We start from the raw sequence: 18,022 nt of genomic DNA on the forward strand, positions 1-18,022 counted from the left end.
TCGCCCTATCGCGCCCCAGCGACCAAACGAATCCATGCAGCTTTTCCTAGCTTTCCTAGCTTTTCCCAGCTTTTCCCCTGAAGAACCCAGGAGAACCGCTGGCAAACACCCCGGGGGTAGCGTCGCTCTGGCCGACGAATCAGACGACATCGAAGCTTGGTCGAAGGCCTCCCCTTGTTCTGCTGTCATCCCTGTAATACCGCCGAGCCGCACTGCCGCCGGGTCTTGTGATGAAGGCACTAGCCACCTCCCTCCCTAAAAACCTCCCTAAACCCCCGCTTGAGCCACACTGTGGCGCACGACGACATCGGCTTGCTGAGCATTACCCCTCCAGTCACGATGAGTCTTCTCGTCTTCCCCGGCCCTTCCCCGTTTCCTGTCTCCACGGAAAACCAAGATGAGGTGTCGCAGTCACGAGTGGGAGCATGTGTGAAGTGTCAATCCAGCTTAGATTCCTGTTTCATCTTCTGCCCGGTGGATGTATGCCAAGACTCCTTATCCTGATTCGACTTACCCCTCACCCAATTTGGTCCTTCTTCTGCCCAAAGCTGGAGGAGGGGCAGTGCCATTCCCTACGAGCGTATGGTCAACATGCACAGATAACCTCTCACTGGCTTGTGACAATGCTACTACTGGATCTTGCTTCCACGATAAGGGGACGTCATATCCGCAGCTGAACGGAGTCCCTGCTAGCAGAAGGCCAATGGCCGCTGCAATGCTCTGCACGATCGTGCGATGTTGCTGCTGAGCAGTCTCGTGGCATTCGTCCAAGCATTTATGGCGTCACCCAGTTCCCATACTATACCCAGCAGCGGCCGAGGCTGGGCCGTCTAACATCTCTGAGAGGTGCGCGAGGCCCTCGAAACCGGCTCACTGGCGGAGGTTGGGCTGCCTCTTTGTTGATCTTCCACAGAAGCAGCCAACACGTTTTGTGCGTTTCGAGCGGCACCCTCACAGATTTATACCATTGGCCCGAGTGTCTGGGTATAGTAGTGGGTAGACATATGGCTGTTGATCGTCCAGAGAGTACATATGTAAGCCTGCGACAACGCGACTAGCCGACATTGATATCACCTGACTTTGACAGGTTTCATGGCCTCCAGCTTGGAGACAAGAGAGGAACAAGAAGATTGAAGGGGGATGCGGGCAGTAGAAATGGCCATGAACGACAGAGAAGTGACTCTGAACCCCTGTGGACCCCAGTATGTGTATGCATGCCCAATATGGAGCATCCAGGCTGACTTGACATCCGGGTATCGCCGCACGATCGCCCTCCCGTGCCTCCCAGCCTTGTCCATACATACGCTGCAGAAGGTTGGGTCCGGAAAGAAAGGGTATCTGGGTGATGTTCGCGGCCACACCAATGATCTGCTCGTGCTTCTTGTTCCTCGAGATCGCGGTGTCCTCGCCAGCGAGAACGTCTCACAGCCCCAGCCACATCAGCGCCGACAAGGCAGTAGATAGGCTTGTTCTCCCCCCTCCTCAGTCCTATCAAATAGGCTAGGACACCTGATGATGAAGCTCCTTTGGCCCTGGCATACGTATATTTGCCCACTATCGTGAGGGGCTGTCCTAACTCAGTAAGTAGTGGAGCAAGAGCTCCATAGGCTGACTACAGATTCAGATCTCTTGACTGTTGTTTCATTTAACTACCGCCTTAGTAACCATGGTAATCCAGCTCTCCTGCTCCCATTAGGATATCGGTTGTGGCATGCACCTGGATGTGTCTTCGTGCATACGTATGTATGCTGGGCGCTCTGTTCACATGTTCACATAGCCATCGCGGAGTAAAGGCCTGGTGGCGGCCGGTGCACGATGGCCAGTTCACAATACCCCATACGGAGAGTATCGGTAATTACCATGATTATGCATTGCCTTGTGGTGTCCACTCTGTTACTAGGGATAGCTACTGTTTGTTGATGTTGTCCAAGCTGTTTACCATATCCCTTCATACCTCGTGGTGCCGTACGTAATCGAATCGCTTCATGGCAGCTTCCTTCTTCCTTGTCTCCCCGGCTCCAGGAACCATGTCCAATAACACTGCCCGGTTCTCCTATTCCCACCTCCGTGACAGCAACTACTACTAAGGAGGATTACATCCCTCATCTGCAAGGAGTTACTCGACTTCTCAGAGAAGAGCCTCTGAGGCCATAGTATGAATACCCTAGTCAATCGTCTAGATGGTCTTTCTTATCCCCGTGCTCTCGTTAGTCAACTTGGCTTCGTACGTATGTAGTTCTGGCAGTTCTGTCAATGAACCCAGCAAGAGCAACATCAACAAGACGCCCGCAGCAGACACGAAGATCTCTAGATTCCGTGCGCCTTGGTAGAAAGACACAGCCACTATTGCAGTCCACCGTCACTGAGTCCTTCTCGAAGAAAAGGAACTGTTTGTAGGAGGAAAATAGTCTTGATCAACGTAAACATGCTAGTATTATTGAAATCCAGCGATTCGTTATCCTCGATTGCCTATTGGCAACAATATCAGCTCTATGTTGCTTCATGTACACTTCTATCCAGTATATAGCGCCGAAGCATGTTCCGTTGAGGCAAACGGCTCCAGAAACGTTGACATCTCCCTAACTCAAGCCCTTCTAATGCAGATCATCGACTGTCTCGTGGTTTGGTATCATCCATTTCTGCCGTGGTTCTTCAGCTGTAGCTCTGAGCCAGCCCGTATAGGTCGCGAATTCGCAACCCAAGTGTTATCAATCTTAGGGAGTCGTCAACACGGCCCTTCTAAATACCAATAGTCCCTCTTCAATATCAACCGATACCAGAGAGGAGACGCCTGACCAGGAGGCTGCTTCCTAAACCTCTGGTGTTCATGCGTATTGATAGACAGACGCAGGCACGAGCTCCCAGTCCACCGCCGACCAGTCGATGTGGAAAAGGTAAGGGAAATAGGTAAAACTCGTCGTCATAAGCTTAACAGGGCCAGTACTGTTGACGTCAAGGAGTTCAACAGTTTCCAGCTCTTCTGGAAGCCAGTTCATTGACTGCCTTCTTCTTTCCTGCGCTGCTGGGCTGAACTGTCAGTCGGATGGTTATCATAGTCATGCCTTGTCCTTTGGTGTCCAGTCTATTATTACCAGAGGTAGCCGATGCTGTAGACACTGCCTGGTTTACCTGCTATGTCCCCCTACTTCCTCGAGCGTCTTCTCGAGAATACGCCCGGCTCCAAACGCTTGGTATTCAAGATCATATCCCAATTCCTATCTTCCCATGTCCATAACAGCAACAGCAACGCCTGACGGGGGACGAAGATCCTTCGTCTCGAAGGAGATATGCCATCGTCAAAGCGACATCACAATTGGACCGGGAGATCTCTAGACCTCATGGGTATTCGTAAAAAGACGAAGGTACCAGATCCCAGTCCACTGTAGTTAAGTCCTTTTGAAAAAGGAACGGGTTATAAGAGAAGATGGTCTTGATCAACGTGAACATACTGGCGTTGTTCAGATCGAGCAGCTCGACGGTATGGAGTTCGTCCAGAAGGTTTATCATAAACTCCCTTCTTTCTAACGTTGATCTGTCAGCAGGACGGAAGGCCCAAGAGGTGCAACTTCTACTTACCATATTTCCCGGGAGATGGGTTGTTTTCTCCCAGTGTTGGCTGTGGAAGCTTGTGGGTTGAGATTCGGTTGATATGGCTTCTAATCACTTCTCGTACGAGAGGATTGGTCATCTTGGCGACAATTCCGTGCTCCATGGCGTAGATTGCCGCCACAACCGAGTCTCGGTCTGCTCGGAGTCCTTGCTCGTGGGTCTCGTGGCCAGGGTCAGGTACTCCCTGGTAGAACCAGTCGGTATGGGCTTCTCTTGCGACAAGGACGATGGAAAGGAACACGAGCCCATCATGTTTACTTTTCGCGTCGTCTGAGTCGAAAAGCGCGTCCCACTTCAGACGCTCCCATTCCGCTTCCACATCCTTGTAGAGGTTGTGCGATATGTCGTGTTGAATACTGTGTTTCTCACAGAAGTTGTCTCGGTAGCAATTCGTAGGATTCTGGCATGGGACTAACTCGATGGCGGCCTGTAGGCTTTGTTGTTAGTGCGACCTTACCTGATGGGATCGGGTGGTGGATGGAAATCTGTGATGCTGAATACGAACCTTGCATATTGTCATCATGACATTTGGAGCTGGGATGAAAGGAGCGATCGAATAATAGCGATGATTTTCTCTTCTAGATAGACGTACTGCAAGAGCAGATGCGTGCAAAGTTGGTAGTAGCAAGAGTGATGATACTCCGAGGATGCTCAGCCTTACTGGAGCACTGTTGTGAGAAGCATGCAAGAGCCGAGCTCCGGATTGTGAACAAATTGACGACAAGGACCAGAGGCATGTTCTGCTGCAAGTAGGCGTGCTGGGGAAGCTCACAGTTCTGTCACTATCGACGACAGTGGTTTTGGCCCCTGGCATAACCCCACCAAGTCCCTAAACAACGAGCACCGGTATTATTTCCATGGGCTTCAAAACATATAAATAAGATCTGAAAATAGGAATACCGAAGTATGGAAGTAAACCTCTTTGCATGAGCCATCTCTATTTACCGTGTCCAGGCGCCTGGTTGATTTATGATGTCTAGCTCTCGATGTGTTGCGTGGAATACAGGAACACTCCCCTTTGTTGCCCCGAATCCTTCGGTGGCACGAGCCGTGAGCTTTGCGATGCTCTACCATGTCACTTTCTTATCATCAGTGGCAAATGGATCTGACTCGTACCAGCAGTCGAGCCAGCGCAACTTAGCAAGGGACATTCCTTCGACGTTGAGCAGGTCTATGCACTACATGTCTTCAAGGTCAATATTGATCATAGCTACGGTGTATTAGTCAATTTATTCAATACGTCCAGAGGGAAGGGAACGGTTTAAATACCTCTTTTATGGCCATGATCTTGTTGGTGGCCTTGCTCGAAGTTGCCGTGCTCGAAGCCGGCTTGGCCTTGTCGAGATTCTTCGTACTGAGTATGACCTTCTTGAGAAGTTGGATGGTGATTTGGGTCAACCAGTTGGTCTTCCTTATCAACTAAGGACGTCGGCTCAGTGATTACCATTTCCTTTAAGGCGTTCCTCATGATATCTCGCAGCATCGTGTCAGACTTTCTAATGACAATGCCGTATTTCTTATCGAACAAACGGTTTGCCATTAACGTGACTTTCCAGTTAAGATCACATTCGTGAATAGCGTGACCTTCGTCAAGTTCGCCTTTGTGGAACCAAGCCGTCATGGCTTGGCTTGGCTTGCTGCAAGCACGATAAACAACAGAGTGGCGCCGGACTTCTTCGTCTCTGCCCCTGCCTCTTCGAGGTCGGACAGAGCATTGTCGTGCATCCAGTAGAGCTGAGCTTTTGGTTCTCTGGTAAAACTGGTAGAGCGCCTCCTTTTGCTGCCAGTGCTTGTGACACTGTGGCTTCCTCGGTTCCTCGAGTGATTCGTATATTGTCCACAGCTGCTGAAGTACAGCTTGAACAGTGGCAAGAGCGGCGTGGCCCATCGCGTGAGCAATGGTTTGAAATGAGGCGTGAAAAGCTTTATACGAGTAGTGATTACGAAAAGCCATTATATATAGCGGCATGACTATATGCGTTTGTTGACTTATCGCTAGCCTACTAGGCCTGCTTGTAATGAAGGACTTAGAGATCCTCCCTCACAGTATTCCAATCTGTATCTTCTTGCACATCCCCCCTTACGACAATCCACCCCTCATCGTCTTGCTGGGTGGGGAACACCTCGCGGTGTTCGAAGTCTTTGTTTGACATCTCTTCCTCGGTAGCACTGCTCCGATCAAGAAGCTCTATCATATCGACATTTTCAAGTCCTCTCCACATCTCGTCGGTGACTGCTGGAATGTTAGCTCAGTGTTTATATTCAAGGACGGTAAAGTTTATATTTCTCAATTACCTTTTAGACGAGCTTTTTATATTTCCCGTCTGGTGTCCCAGGCTCTCCCCTAAGCACACCAAGATCTTGGGTAATCGTCATGCTGGTTAAGATGCTTCTTATCACTTCTCGGAGAGAACGTTCTGAAATCATGGTGTGAATACCGTAATCCATGGTCCAGAGCCCGTCCCTGACTTTCGCGCGTTCGTTAATCAGCTTAGTCTCCCACGCGATATGGCCTTCGCAGTTCTCCCCTGGGTAGAACCAATCGCGATGAGCCTCGCGGGCAACAATCTCGAAGAGGTAGTAGCAAAGCGCACTTTTCTTGTCCTCAACGTTGCTAGGGGTTTTGTCAAGGTCAAGAAGTTCTTCGTAGCCCTTGCGCATCGCTCCGGCGAGTTTATAGGAATGACAATTTGCCCTCTCTTGCTTGGCGTGCGTCTCGCACCACGGTATGAACCTGGGGTCGACAGGTGTGAGCGAGCAGCCAGAGGGGTCAATAACGGCCTGTGTTACTGGTTTCAGCATGCGCACCTACACCATCGAGATAGATGAACCTAGTGCTTGATCTTGATACTCACCTTACAGTGTGCCATCTGAACTTGCTCCTCGTCCGGAGCCTGGTCCTCATCCGGAGCCTCGTCCTCGGCAACTACTTGGTCCTCTTCGACGAGCGCATCGTGCTGGCAATCAGACTGGCGGACGACCGGATACAACCCTGCTTCCGCATCCGCGCGGAGCCGTTGATAGACGGCCACGTCCAGGGCCTGTCGAGCGAAGAATTGATGCACATCGTAGGCCTCGTCATGGATGCAATTGGGTAGGGCTAAGCCCACCGCGGCTTCGTGCATTGTGTGGACGAATGTCTCGCGGAGTGATTTTACCTTTATCCTGATGATATTCCCCCCGTACTTGGGATAGGGTTGGACCCAATGATAAAGCAAAAGAAAGCCCTATGAAGTGAAAAACAGAGAGCAGAGGAAGTAATATGGGATGGAGTAAGGTAAATGAAAAGCTGTGAGACGGTAGGATGAAGGAAGGCGGAAGGAAAGCGACAGGCAGAGTTGATGTTTTGTCAGGTAGGGTTGGCACAACTTGGCGCAACTTTCGGATGGGTTGGTCCCAACTCAGAATTAGGGAGATGAAAGGGCCAGAGAAGTCGGCTAGCCCAAAATTAGGATGGTCTTTGCTTGAGCAGGTGGAAAGGCTTACTTGTTTGGGTATCACGGTAGCCCACGCGCCGCCACAGTTGGCGATGATACTGCTCTTGCATCCGCAGCCCTTACCCAATCTGAACAATCAAACACCTGCTGCTACGGATTGCACAACAAGAGCCAAACTATTTATAATACCGGCAAGAAAAGGGGATGTATTAAATATATTCGCAATAACACACCAGGTCAAGGGCTATAATCCGATGCATTGTTTTGACTTGGCCCTTGGATAAGTACAACTGTTACTATACGACGCTCTTTGGATCTTTGCAGTTGCTGTTACCGGGCAGTTCGTGAGTGAAGACTGACTTAACCAACCAAGATCCAGCCACAGGGTGTAGGTTAACAGTTTTTACAACACCACATGTAGCCTTTGAAGGCATACGGAAGCGTGGTAGGAAGAGGAATGTTTCAAGAAACTACTTGGCTATTTTCTAAGAAAAGGTATTCGAGTGTCGGAAGAACCATGCGCGGCAGGCCTCTCATGCGACAATCACAGCTGATACTAGTAGGAGCACGACTCTTGGTTTCGGCGCCTTCGAGGCTGCGCAAGTAGCCGAGAATGTCAAATGCCGGTAATGTTGCAGAGCGCTCTCTTGCTTGGCATGCCTTTCGCGGTAATCTGACTCAAAATAGTAGGCCAGAGCTGCGCAGCCAGCTGTGTAGATGGCTGCCTGTGTTGTTGTCAGCGCACTAAGATTATCGCTTGCCCTGGTCCTGACGCTGAACATCCATACTCACCCGGCAATGTGACATTTCGACTTGCTCTTCATCCTGTTTATGGAAAGGAGTCTGGCTGGATTCCCGCCGGGCAATCTGGCATCTTAAGTTGCTCCTCGTCGAGTACGCGGACAGGAGCCCGATCAGTGATGGAGAGACCCTCCATGAGTCCGTCGCGGACGCATGTCGTAGGAAGGAAGGTCTTCACTGCCATAATAATACTGTTTCCCAACATGAGATGTGATAGCATGTAAAGATGGAGCAGCACAAAGTGATGAGAAGCGAGGGAAGGAAATGCGGAACGGAGTAGGTGAATAATAACGATGTGTACAGTACGTGACCGGAAGGCTGTATGGGAAGGGACAGTGTAGACAGGGAAGGAGAAGCTATACAAACCAAGGGAAGCGTGGGAAAAGGAATATTATTGTCTTAAATGACGAGTTTCGTTGCCTTCAGCTGATGAGGATGTCGCCGCATAAGCAGAATAACTTACCAAGTCCTTGTTGTTGCCAGATCCAAGATGTGATCGAACTTACCAAAGCACAAGTAAAATGAAGTAGACGTTGAGGTCTGACAATTTCGGATATCACCACGAGGTGGTTGGGACAAAAGAAGAAGAGAAAGGTTGGGTGGATGGAAGGAGTATCGGACTTCGTAGGGTTGGTGGTGTGATTCAGGTTCAGTTTACCCGCCGTCGTGTTAAGAATCCCACATTGTCCATGCTAGTGTCGAGGTGGTATTCAATGTAACCACTTCCTCACCCGGCAACCATTAGAGCAAACACCCCACCATGTTACTGACCAGGCAACCGGGCTGTATGGTTAGGGGATGATAAGATTTCCCGGTGCCAACCCCTCCTTTGGATGCTGGATCATGGCCCTGTCGGTAGCTGGTAAAGGGTGGAATAGTGGCCCAGTCAGGGGAGCTAGCCCCTAAATAGCCCTGTAAGTTTGACAAAAACACCAGATGTCCCCTAAAAGAATGCACTAAACTGATGTTACAGTACATGCTTGGCCGCCCCAATGACCTCAAACTGCCATGTCACTGTCTAGTTGCTTGCTGATACCAACATCTTGGCCGCAATGTGCTCCTTTAGCAAAATATTGATCTATCTGAACAACAGAGCAATGACTCAATAGAATATTGCAAACAACCTGAATACGATGATGCGTCTTGGGGATTATACTTCTTGCCGGCTTGTGGTGATGAATACTCCAGTATGGTCGGAATGAGAGTGTCAACTTCGGGCAGCGTCACGATCATGTAGCTACGTACGTTTGCCACTGATGGCTTCTTGACCCAACAAGACACTGAATCAGCGGCAACCAGCTGGAAAGCAGCATCTTGAGAGCCTTTCTAGCCTGGGTTTGTGCTACTGATGATGCATTAGAATACCAAACCAACAGACAGAGGACAGAGGTCCCCATACGCTGTGTTATTAGATGACTGTTCTGGCACAAGCGCCCTATCAATCAGCTCTGGTTCGACAAGCCCAATTCCGTCAAAACAATCCCTTCGAGCAATGATGGCGATGATACAAGCAGATGTTGAAGCGCCATGGATAGCATAGACATGGACAACAGGACAAATACCACCAGGCCGACAAGCTCGAGACAGCCCTGAACAAGTAAGGGGGTTGGAGGACAGTGTTTTCCAAACTGACCACAGCCCTGCCCACACTTCCCATACTACCATACGCTTGGCAGCAAGCTTGAGACGGATAAGGGAGGAATCAAGTAGTGACGCTCTGGGATGAAGACAATATGAGGCTTGTAGCAAAGAGCGCTTTACGTATGTACACCCAGCCTTAAAGCGAACACAGCTAGAAGAACTAGAAAGGTAACATAAAGGGGAAACAAACCAATACACCCGTAAAAGTTTCTTTGTGAGTTTGCGTGTTCGTGGATAACATTGTCTTTATTAGTATCATTCGTTTTATACGCCAACTTAGTATTAAAATGAGATAAAAGAAAAAAAGGACAAACTGCAATATCATCTATTGATATAATCTATTCCACAGACACAATACCATGTGCATCCCACTCCAACAATATCGGAACTATCAATACTAAGGCACTGGGTGGGAGTATTATTTGACTGCTAATATTCCTGTATTAACTACCTAGGCCACTGGTATCCTAGTACCTGCGTATGGTGCGGTGCTCATGCAAGGCTAGAAGTGATGCTTTTAGTTGCCGGGCTACATGTCAGTCTACATGATGCGCGCCGTATGACTTGCGTGAGGTTTCACACAGGATCATTGTTTACTTGTTGAGATGATGCACACAACCGGATCCAGCCACTCAAGTAGCTGATCCGACTTATATCCTTGCTCAAGATGCCACAGGAGACGCAGAAGATTCTTCGCTTTCCCGTAGAAGCTGACCATGAGGTTATCGGTATCCGGGTTATCGCCGTAGTAGCACACTCGGGCCGACGGGTACTCGGCATTAGGGTACATGACCCCCTGGTCTGTGGCTCCGACGATGTCGCCCCGCTCGGCGTTGACGTCGTAGTGCTCCAAGACCCGCACGATCCGCGCGCGCAGCTCGGGACCGATCGGCACCGTCTTGAAAACGGGCGGCCCTCGCGAAGAAGAGGGCCTCTGTACGAAGCGCGGGGTCCGCGCGGCCAGGTCTGCTCACTGGAAGTTGCCCATCTTGTTGGCCTGGAACGTCCTCGTCTCGGGGCTGACGAGGAAGATGTCGTGCCGGAGGCTCACGTGGATGATGCCGCGATGCTGCGCGTCGGCTTCGGCACCGGCCGAGTCGACCTCTTGTTGCGCGTCGAAGTCAGTCGGGACCGAGAAGAACGGGACGACGGGGATGACTTGGTCGTACAGCCCTAGGGCGGCCTGGCGGGACTCGATGGAGGTTTCGAAGACGGCGGAGGGGTGTCGGAGCTCGCGCGTGATAGGGATAATACGCTTCGTGTCTCGGGTAAGTGGTATGATGCGGTTTTGGTAGTCTCCTTGGACTGCCGCCTCCCATATTTTCAGTCTCAACTCCGGGGGAGCTGCCTGAACTTGTGGAAGAGGGTAAGCGTTAAATAAGCCATGTTGTTGATGATAATGATAGTGTTGAATTGATTCGGGGTGACAGGGAATACTGACCTAGCGTTCCTTGTATGTGTGAGCTTGACTGTTGTGTCGATTGCTTTACCAAGAGGTTGGTTGGGGGGAGGGGGGAAGGGATGAAAAGCCGAGACTGGTGGCAGATACCTATTTGTACGAGACGGGATGACAGAAAACATCGTAGTTGTTGCTAAACCTAGGATGTGTTATTAAACCTCACGGCTGTTAGTAAACTCTCTGGGCCTTCTGGAACTACATGGTTGTGTTTGCTGCTTTTATGAACAAGTATCACAGGCGCACACGTTGGAACTGAGTCAAGCTACTTGGTTGAGGTAAGCCCATTCTCAAGAGGGTATTCATATCATATCGTCAGCCTATGCTTCTCCTTTGCCGCCTAGAGGACCACCATGGCTTTGCTACCTTGAGTATCACTGCCGGAGGTATGCCAGCAGTGACGTTGCCAAATGCAGCACTAGAAGCAATCGCAGTACCTTCAGTGATCGAGGCCGTGGCCGAGCTGGCTTGCTGAGCATCAGATACCGTTGCAAAACTTTGGTCGCTGCAGATCGGTGTTGAGGTCGTCTTCTGGCCAGGTGATCCATTCTTCCCAGGTCCAATCGATTTTACCATCAGCAGGGCCAGCCGATGGTGGTGAATCCAGTTCCTCGTTCAAGGGAGCCCTGGTGGTGACGAGGCTCGTGGGCGCACATGTAGTCATGGCGGTAGCTGCGGAGCTGTAGTATGGCTCCAGGCCTGCCCCATCATTCATTGCTCTTCTTCCGTCCTTTATACCAACACTCTTAATCCTTACATCTCCAGGCCTCTTGTACCTCTTCCCTCCCCCTTTCCGGATTAATCCCCCTGTTCCTCCTGGTTCTCCTCTTCAGCCTCCTCGGTGTCGAGAAGCCCCTTGCAGATGATCGGTTCAGGGCAGAGACAGAGAGCTGTCTGAGAAGTGTAATCCCGGACCAGCTGTGCGAGGAGAAGGTGATCAGGCTGCTTTGTGGGTTCAACAACATGCACGCATTCTCGTGCCGCGCTAAAGACTTCTCTGTCAAAACTGTGGCGTACGCTGTCCGGCTCCTGGATCTCCTTCTCATCGGTCTGCTCCCCATTCTCATGCTCCATCACGCGCTCGATCTGAGATAGCACGGCGGGCGGCAGCTGTACGCTCATCAACTTGGGCGGGTAGGAGTACCTCAGGTCGTCGAAGGAATGTTGCCACTGGCTGACAAGGAAGATGTCGTGAACCGTGCTGACGCGGATGTAGCCAATCACGCGCTCGTCATTCTGTGCAATGGAGAGGTTTCTCATCTCCTCGGTTATGCCGCCGTCGGGTCTGGGCCAGTCAAAAGGCCAAGTGGAAGTGCGAGTATCCGGCCAGAAGGAGTTGTACCCAACCAGAGGGACGAGCTGGTCGTAGACTGCCGTAGCCGCCTGCAACGCGATGCTACAAGTCTTGAACACTCCGGAAGGCTTCTTCAGGTCCCGGGTGAGGAACACGCGTTTGGTGTCGCACGAGATGGCAACAATGCGATCCTTGTGGTCGTTCAGGACTGCCTGTACGAAGACCAGGAACTGCACTTCCAGAGGGAATTTCGCGAATTTGCGAAACCTCTTGGTCCTGGTAACCATTGTGTAAGATGGTAACCTACTCTGTCTTAGGTGAAGCCAAAAATAAAAGGAAAATCAATGATTACGAACCTGGTGCGCAGTCGAGTGTGCTTGAATAATGTTGAGACGTGTTTGTGATGGACTGTTGTCAACTCTTGCCAAGGTTGAGAAGAAAATCCCTTGTTGTACTACCGCATCAACAGATGATTAGATTTTGATTGATCTGAAGGAAGGGGTGGGAAAAATAGGTATGTTGATGGTTACTTACCAGTTGAGTTAAACTCGAAGATTTTGTCGTTGGTGATGCGGAGATGTCAGTGTAGAATGGGTGAATGGGTGACAGAGAGGTTATGAAGCTGGTAGCAGCTGGTAGGATCTGAGGCCAGCACAGCTAAATGGTTGTTACTAGCAAGCTGTGTCAAGTTGCAGCCGAGTTGTGTAGTCCCAGGTAGGGGAGAGGCGACGGAGCAGCGTGGACCGAGTCGGCAGACCACGACAGATGAGAGGCCCCGGCGAAGTAGCTGGCTACGAAAGCCAAGTACAAACTGATGGTAGCGAGGCAGCAAATTGACAGTTCACTTATCAGTCACTTGTTCTAAATCATTCGGATGCTGCCAAAATCGTCCCAGTAAGAAATAAGCGTCCGAAAAGGGAGGGAGCTGACGACTTGGGCATTTACATATAAACCAAAAATTGCGACAAAAAGGAAAACAAGAAAAATAAGGGAACATGAATTTTACACGCATTAGAACTGAACGAAACAACTTTTGAGCCAACCTCCACTGGGAGGGGTATCATATCGTACTGACGTTTATCAATAGCTGCTCTGCCATCCGCAGAGTGATGCTCTGGCGATGCTGTTTGCCAAAGGTCTCCAGACCTCTTCTTTAGGTATGATCCATAACTGAGCGCTGTTGGTCTCTGTATCCATCCAGCTCCTCGATATCACCTCCTCCGAGCTTCGTACCCCTTCATACATCTTCCCCCTTTTCCCCAGAAGAACTTCCAGTTCTCCCTAGTCCTCATCCTCAACTTCCTCCACCTCAACTTGCTCCGAGCTGGAGATCTCCTCGTACTTGACTGCTCTCGTGTGGTATTGCAGGACATCCTGAGAAGTAGAGTCATTGCACAGCTGTTCCACGAGGGTACAATTGCTTGAATGGGAATGCCTGATGACGTGGTAGCACTCTCGAGCCGCACCAAAGACGCCCCGGTCAAATTGGTGACTATTCGGGTGGTAGCCTGGACAGAGATGAATGTAGAACATGTCGACTGACTGTTCCATGAGACGCTCCATTTGTGACAGCAACTTCGGGGCAAGACGCGTGGTCATGTACTTCTGGGTACGGAGGTGGACGCCGCGGTGGAAGGCGTAATGCCACGCGCTCACCAGGAAGATGTTGAGCTGCGTGCTGACACGCACGTAGCCGACAATGTGTTCATCGTTTGCCATCTCCTCCTTGCTCATCTTCTCGTCCACCTTAGGAACGAAGGGATTTCGGAACGTGTCGCTCTTGCCCGGGAAGTGCATGTGGAAGTTGACCATGGGGATGAGCTTGTCGTACAGAGTGGTAGCTGCGGCGCGCGAAAGGTGGCAGACCTCGAAGATTGCTGAGGGAGACTGCAAGTCGTGGTTCATCACGATGCGTTTGGTATCGTAAGCAACGGGGATGATCCGGTCCTTGTTGTCGCCCAGTACAGCCTGCTCCCAGATCATGATCTGGACCTCCTTGGGGAGGCGGCGGAACTGGTGAAACCCTGTGAGATGAGCCATTCTGATGGAGCGAGATGTATGGCGTTAGATGAAGTCAAGGAAGAACATTATTAGTGATACAAACCTGTTGGACTAGCCAACACACCGGAAGCGTTGACGGGCTCTTGGGTTTGTTTCTGCGTGAGCTTGGTAAAAGCTAAAATAACCATTGCCTTGAGAGACTTCCAAGTCAGTTGATGATTAAACGGGATCAAGTTCTGTAAAGAAGAGGAGAAAAAGGAAATTGTAAAGCGTGGTTACTTACCAGTTCAATTGAACCCTCCGTCTTGATTCTGGTGTCGCGGTAGGCAAGACTGTTCATCAGAAATTGGTTGGAGAAAGGGTGCTGTGTACACGACCAGTCGACCAAAACTTTTGGTGCTTAAGGTGGGAAGCAAGTTCCGGTCCCTCAGGCCAGGAAAGCAGGCTATTTTAGTAAAATCTGGTGGGAAGCCCACGATAGCAACTGGGTTGCTCAGTGAGAAGCAATTGCTGGTGGTTGTTAGGGTGTCGGTTGCTCAGCGAAAGGAGAAGCTCACCCCCCTATCACCCCTCCTATCACCCCGCCTGGTACTTGTCAAAACATAAATTTGAAATGGGCATGTCATTATCTTGTTATCCATAGTAGTCACCAGCAGACACATGATTTAATGGTCAGTAAATGCGACAATACAGATTGATGCTTCGAGAAGCGAAATGAAATCGAAGAGAAAAGGCCAAGGGAAAATACTAGTTCGAGACGGGATTGGAAAGGAACGCGAAGAGCATGCCATTTACATCTAGCCTACAGATCACTGGCATATGACGAAACAGAATAAAACATCATACTATTAGGAGGAGGGACTGAGTTGAGACAACATGATCAGTAGTAGGGGTTTGTAAAGCAATCTATTGACTATTCCATTCCAGCAATCATTACCGTCGACAACGTGATATTCCATAACGATGCCGTATATCTCTCGTTTGCGAGCCAACATTATCAAGATGATTCTCCATACTCCAGGTCCATAGCTTCGCTCGTATCACACAAAACGCCCATCTTTCCTCCCGTCTCCCGACGTCCGGAACCTAACCGTACGAGCTCAGGCTTTGTCAAGTATTTAAGGGAGAGCCGCGAAGACCTCACAATCCTCCGGGACGCGAAGCTCCACATACAACTTCGGCTTCATGTAATGCGTCAAGAGGTCCATGGTCGTGTAGGGACCATGGCCGGTCTGAGCAGCAAGGCTCTGGGTCATAGGACGCTGGCGGTCAACTTGGAAGTAGCAAACCTTTGCCGAGCGGAAGAGAGATCGATTGAAGAGCGGGCGGCGGGCCGAAGCGATCGGTCCACCCAGATTGACCCGGTGCTCCATGATGTGCTTCATCTTTCTCAGCGTCGCAAGACCGAGCTGTGTATCAGAGCGCGGGAAGAGGGCGCCGCCATTGGCATTGATGTTGATTCCCAGGGTGAAGGCCCAGGGACTGATGAAGAAGATATCCATCTTGGTGCTGAGATGGACCACGCCTCGCTTGTTGTTCTTCGTGGGGATCTTCACGTTGTACATCGACTCAGCCACGTCGCGGGATAGCTTGCAAACGCTGAAGAACTTGGAGATGTTGTTCAACAGCTCCTGGGTCAAGATGACGTGTCCAGTCTGGTAGGTGAGGGCGACGACGCGGTCACCATTGTCCTCCTCGATGGCATCCTCAAGGATCTGGATCTGCAGCTCCTTAGGGAGTCTGGGAAAGGGAGAGAAGGTGCTGGGGGAAGGCATCTCGGATGTTGTGCTTGGATCTGTCAGTTGGGACGGGATCGCGTGGTTGCGAAAGAGACCTACCTGATTACCGTGAGAAACCTTGGAGAAGGAATGCCAACAAAAGCAGGTCGATAAAGACCAATTCGCGCGAAAGCAAGTAAAAAAGCAACCTGTAGACGACCAATTTTGATCGTGACGAGGTGCTTGGGAAGATCGAGAAAGCGAAAAAGCAGACGTGAATGGAAGCCAACTGTTGTCCCGAAGCGATTCAGGCCATCAGAAACGTGGAAGCAGCCAGGGATAAAGCTGTGCCAGATGACAGAATGAAGAAATGAAGAGAGGGAATGTGTTCAGATAGATCTCAGATCTTTTTAGTAGTTGAGATCGAGGAAGACAGGATGGTGGTCTCTGGATGAAATCAAGGTAGACGGGACGGAGTAAGTCCAAGGTATTGCATGTGTGCAAAGATACGCATGGGCCTTTTCTGCTGCAAACCTTTGCCAAGTTTGTGTGCACAGAAAAAAATCGAGCAAACCTGGCGATCTTGGGTGTGGTGTTGACGACGAAGGGTGCGTCGCTAGGCGGGTTCCACAAAAGTGAACTAATAATAGTGCCAACAACTACTGTGACCAATCGGCAAGAGCCAATCGAATAAAAGGTGGACCCCGCTCACTTATGTTCAACGTCGTCAACGACGAGGACCCGACCTATCTGGGATGTGGGGAGATAAGAGCTTTATTCTTGCCCCTCAATCGATGCGACGGCGAGGGTCACGGTTTAGTCACCACTTGACCACGATACAGGGCGATTTAGACTCGTTCCAAAATCAAAGCAAAGAGTATGAGAAAAAAGAGTATTAAACTTAGTGCGTATAATACAAGCAACTCTACAATGAGCGAAGTAGTTTCTAGCGTTCGGTGAAGCCATCAGAGTATCCATCCTTTTCTCAACCCGCCAGGTCCCATGGCGGAAATCATAGCCGATGATTTGCTCCTCGTACACAAAACCTGCTTAGTTCGCCCTATCCGTACATCCTAACACCTTCTCAGTCACTCCTAATTCATGTTGCGGCTTACTCCATTTCCTCCTCAGCGTGCTCGGCGTCCTCCGTTTCCTCGTCCTCGACGACTTCAGTGACTTCACGCTCCTCGTACCACGACGGCTTGGTGCAATGGTTGAGTAAGTCGACAGCGGTGTGGGGGCCCGGGCCGGGGAGCTGTCCGGCAAAGTCTGCAAGGGTCGGTCTCTGGTGGTCAAGTCTGATGAAGCAGACGTTGGTGGATGAGAAGACAGTGCGGTTGAACGTGGGGTTGACGTGGTAGACCAGATCCTCCAGGTCCAGGTGATGCTCCATCACTCGCTTAACTTTGGCGAGCGCCTCGGGGCGGAGAGAGGGTAGGCGAAAGCTGGAACAAAGGACTGAAGGCATTGATGCCGAGGGTGTATCCCCAGGCGCTGATGAAGAAAATGTCAAGACTGCTGCTGAGTCTGACGTAGCCAGGCTTGCCGTCCTTCACGATCGGCAGTTGCAAATCGTAGACACGCTGTGCGGCTGCGCGCGAGGCCGGCGAGAGATGGAAGTACTTCGACAGAGTGGTGATGTCACTGCGAAGGACGATCTTGTTTGAGCCGTACAGGACAGGGACGACTCGGTCAACGTGATCGGACACGATAGCCTCCGTCCAGATCATCTGTTGCACCTCCATGGGCATGTTGCCGAGGATCTTCGGGATGCCGTCGGGGAACGGCATCTTCGAAGAAGCTGGTAAAACATGTTAGAAAGAAGGCATGGCTAGGATAAAAAAAATAACTGACCGATGTGCAACTCGAGACGGAGTTCTAATGAAACCAAGTTGGGGCAACAAAAAAAGTGGCAGCGATGGAGACTGAGTCGTAGTGAGTGCTGAGAGAAATGCGTAGGAAAGGCAAAGCAAGGCAAATGACGAACAAGTGCTTGAAGCGAATCCGATCGCAAAGATGAGTGTTGGGCGAACGACTTAACGAGGGCAGCAAAGCAATGCCAGTC

General features: G+C 50.6%; 8 protein-coding genes across 8 annotated transcripts; all 8 read right to left on the bottom strand.

Annotated features, from left to right (window-relative positions):
- Positions 1–2,961: 2,961 nt before the first annotated feature.
- PG997_008683 (uncharacterized protein) lies at positions 2,962–4,346 on the bottom strand (the record flags this gene model as incomplete). The annotated part of the gene is made up of 6 exons (XM_066812998.1): positions 2,962–3,082; positions 3,130–3,215; positions 3,367–3,521; positions 3,577–4,036; positions 4,115–4,143; positions 4,202–4,346. 6 exons carry the CDS (start codon positions 4,344–4,346, stop codon positions 2,962–2,964), a joined length of 996 nt encoding a protein of 331 aa, XP_066668340.1.
- A 2,094-nt stretch (positions 4,347–6,440) lies between these two features.
- PG997_008684 (uncharacterized protein) lies at positions 6,441–6,734 on the bottom strand (the record flags this gene model as incomplete). The annotated part of the gene is made up of 1 exon (XM_066812999.1): positions 6,441–6,734. One exon carries the CDS (start codon positions 6,732–6,734, stop codon positions 6,441–6,443), a length of 294 nt encoding a protein of 97 aa, XP_066668341.1.
- A 3,340-nt stretch (positions 6,735–10,074) lies between these two features.
- PG997_008685 (uncharacterized protein) lies at positions 10,075–11,608 on the bottom strand (the record flags this gene model as incomplete). The annotated part of the gene is made up of 3 exons (XM_066813000.1): positions 10,075–10,420; positions 10,463–10,841; positions 11,431–11,608. 3 exons carry the CDS (start codon positions 11,606–11,608, stop codon positions 10,075–10,077), a joined length of 903 nt encoding a protein of 300 aa, XP_066668342.1.
- A 134-nt stretch (positions 11,609–11,742) lies between these two features.
- On the bottom strand, positions 11,743–12,525 carry PG997_008686 (uncharacterized protein; the record flags this gene model as incomplete). Its single annotated transcript, XM_066813001.1, has 1 exon — positions 11,743–12,525. The coding sequence occupies one exon, from the start codon at positions 12,523–12,525 to the stop codon at positions 11,743–11,745; it is 783 nt and encodes a 260-aa protein (XP_066668343.1).
- A 994-nt stretch (positions 12,526–13,519) lies between these two features.
- On the bottom strand, positions 13,520–14,278 carry PG997_008687 (uncharacterized protein; the record flags this gene model as incomplete). Its single annotated transcript, XM_066813002.1, has 1 exon — positions 13,520–14,278. The coding sequence occupies one exon, from the start codon at positions 14,276–14,278 to the stop codon at positions 13,520–13,522; it is 759 nt and encodes a 252-aa protein (XP_066668344.1).
- A 1,079-nt stretch (positions 14,279–15,357) lies between these two features.
- PG997_008688 (uncharacterized protein) lies at positions 15,358–16,014 on the bottom strand (the record flags this gene model as incomplete). The annotated part of the gene is made up of 1 exon (XM_066813003.1): positions 15,358–16,014. One exon carries the CDS (start codon positions 16,012–16,014, stop codon positions 15,358–15,360), a length of 657 nt encoding a protein of 218 aa, XP_066668345.1.
- Positions 16,015–17,068: 1,054 nt separating this feature from the next.
- On the bottom strand, positions 17,069–17,350 carry PG997_008689 (uncharacterized protein; the record flags this gene model as incomplete). The annotated part of the gene is made up of 1 exon (XM_066813004.1): positions 17,069–17,350. One exon carries the CDS (start codon positions 17,348–17,350, stop codon positions 17,069–17,071), a length of 282 nt encoding a protein of 93 aa, XP_066668346.1.
- Positions 17,351–17,357: 7 nt separating this feature from the next.
- Positions 17,358–17,747, bottom strand: PG997_008690 (uncharacterized protein; the record flags this gene model as incomplete). The annotated part of the gene is made up of 1 exon (XM_066813005.1): positions 17,358–17,747. One exon carries the CDS (start codon positions 17,745–17,747, stop codon positions 17,358–17,360), a length of 390 nt encoding a protein of 129 aa, XP_066668347.1.
- Positions 17,748–18,022: the final 275 nt, after the last annotated feature.

The sequence above is a fragment of the Apiospora hydei genome (genome assembly GCF_038363865.1).
Source record: "Apiospora hydei strain CBS 114990 chromosome Unknown utg000006l_segment0_segment0, whole genome shotgun sequence".
Taxonomy (NCBI): domain Eukaryota; kingdom Fungi; phylum Ascomycota; class Sordariomycetes; order Amphisphaeriales; family Apiosporaceae; genus Apiospora; species Apiospora hydei.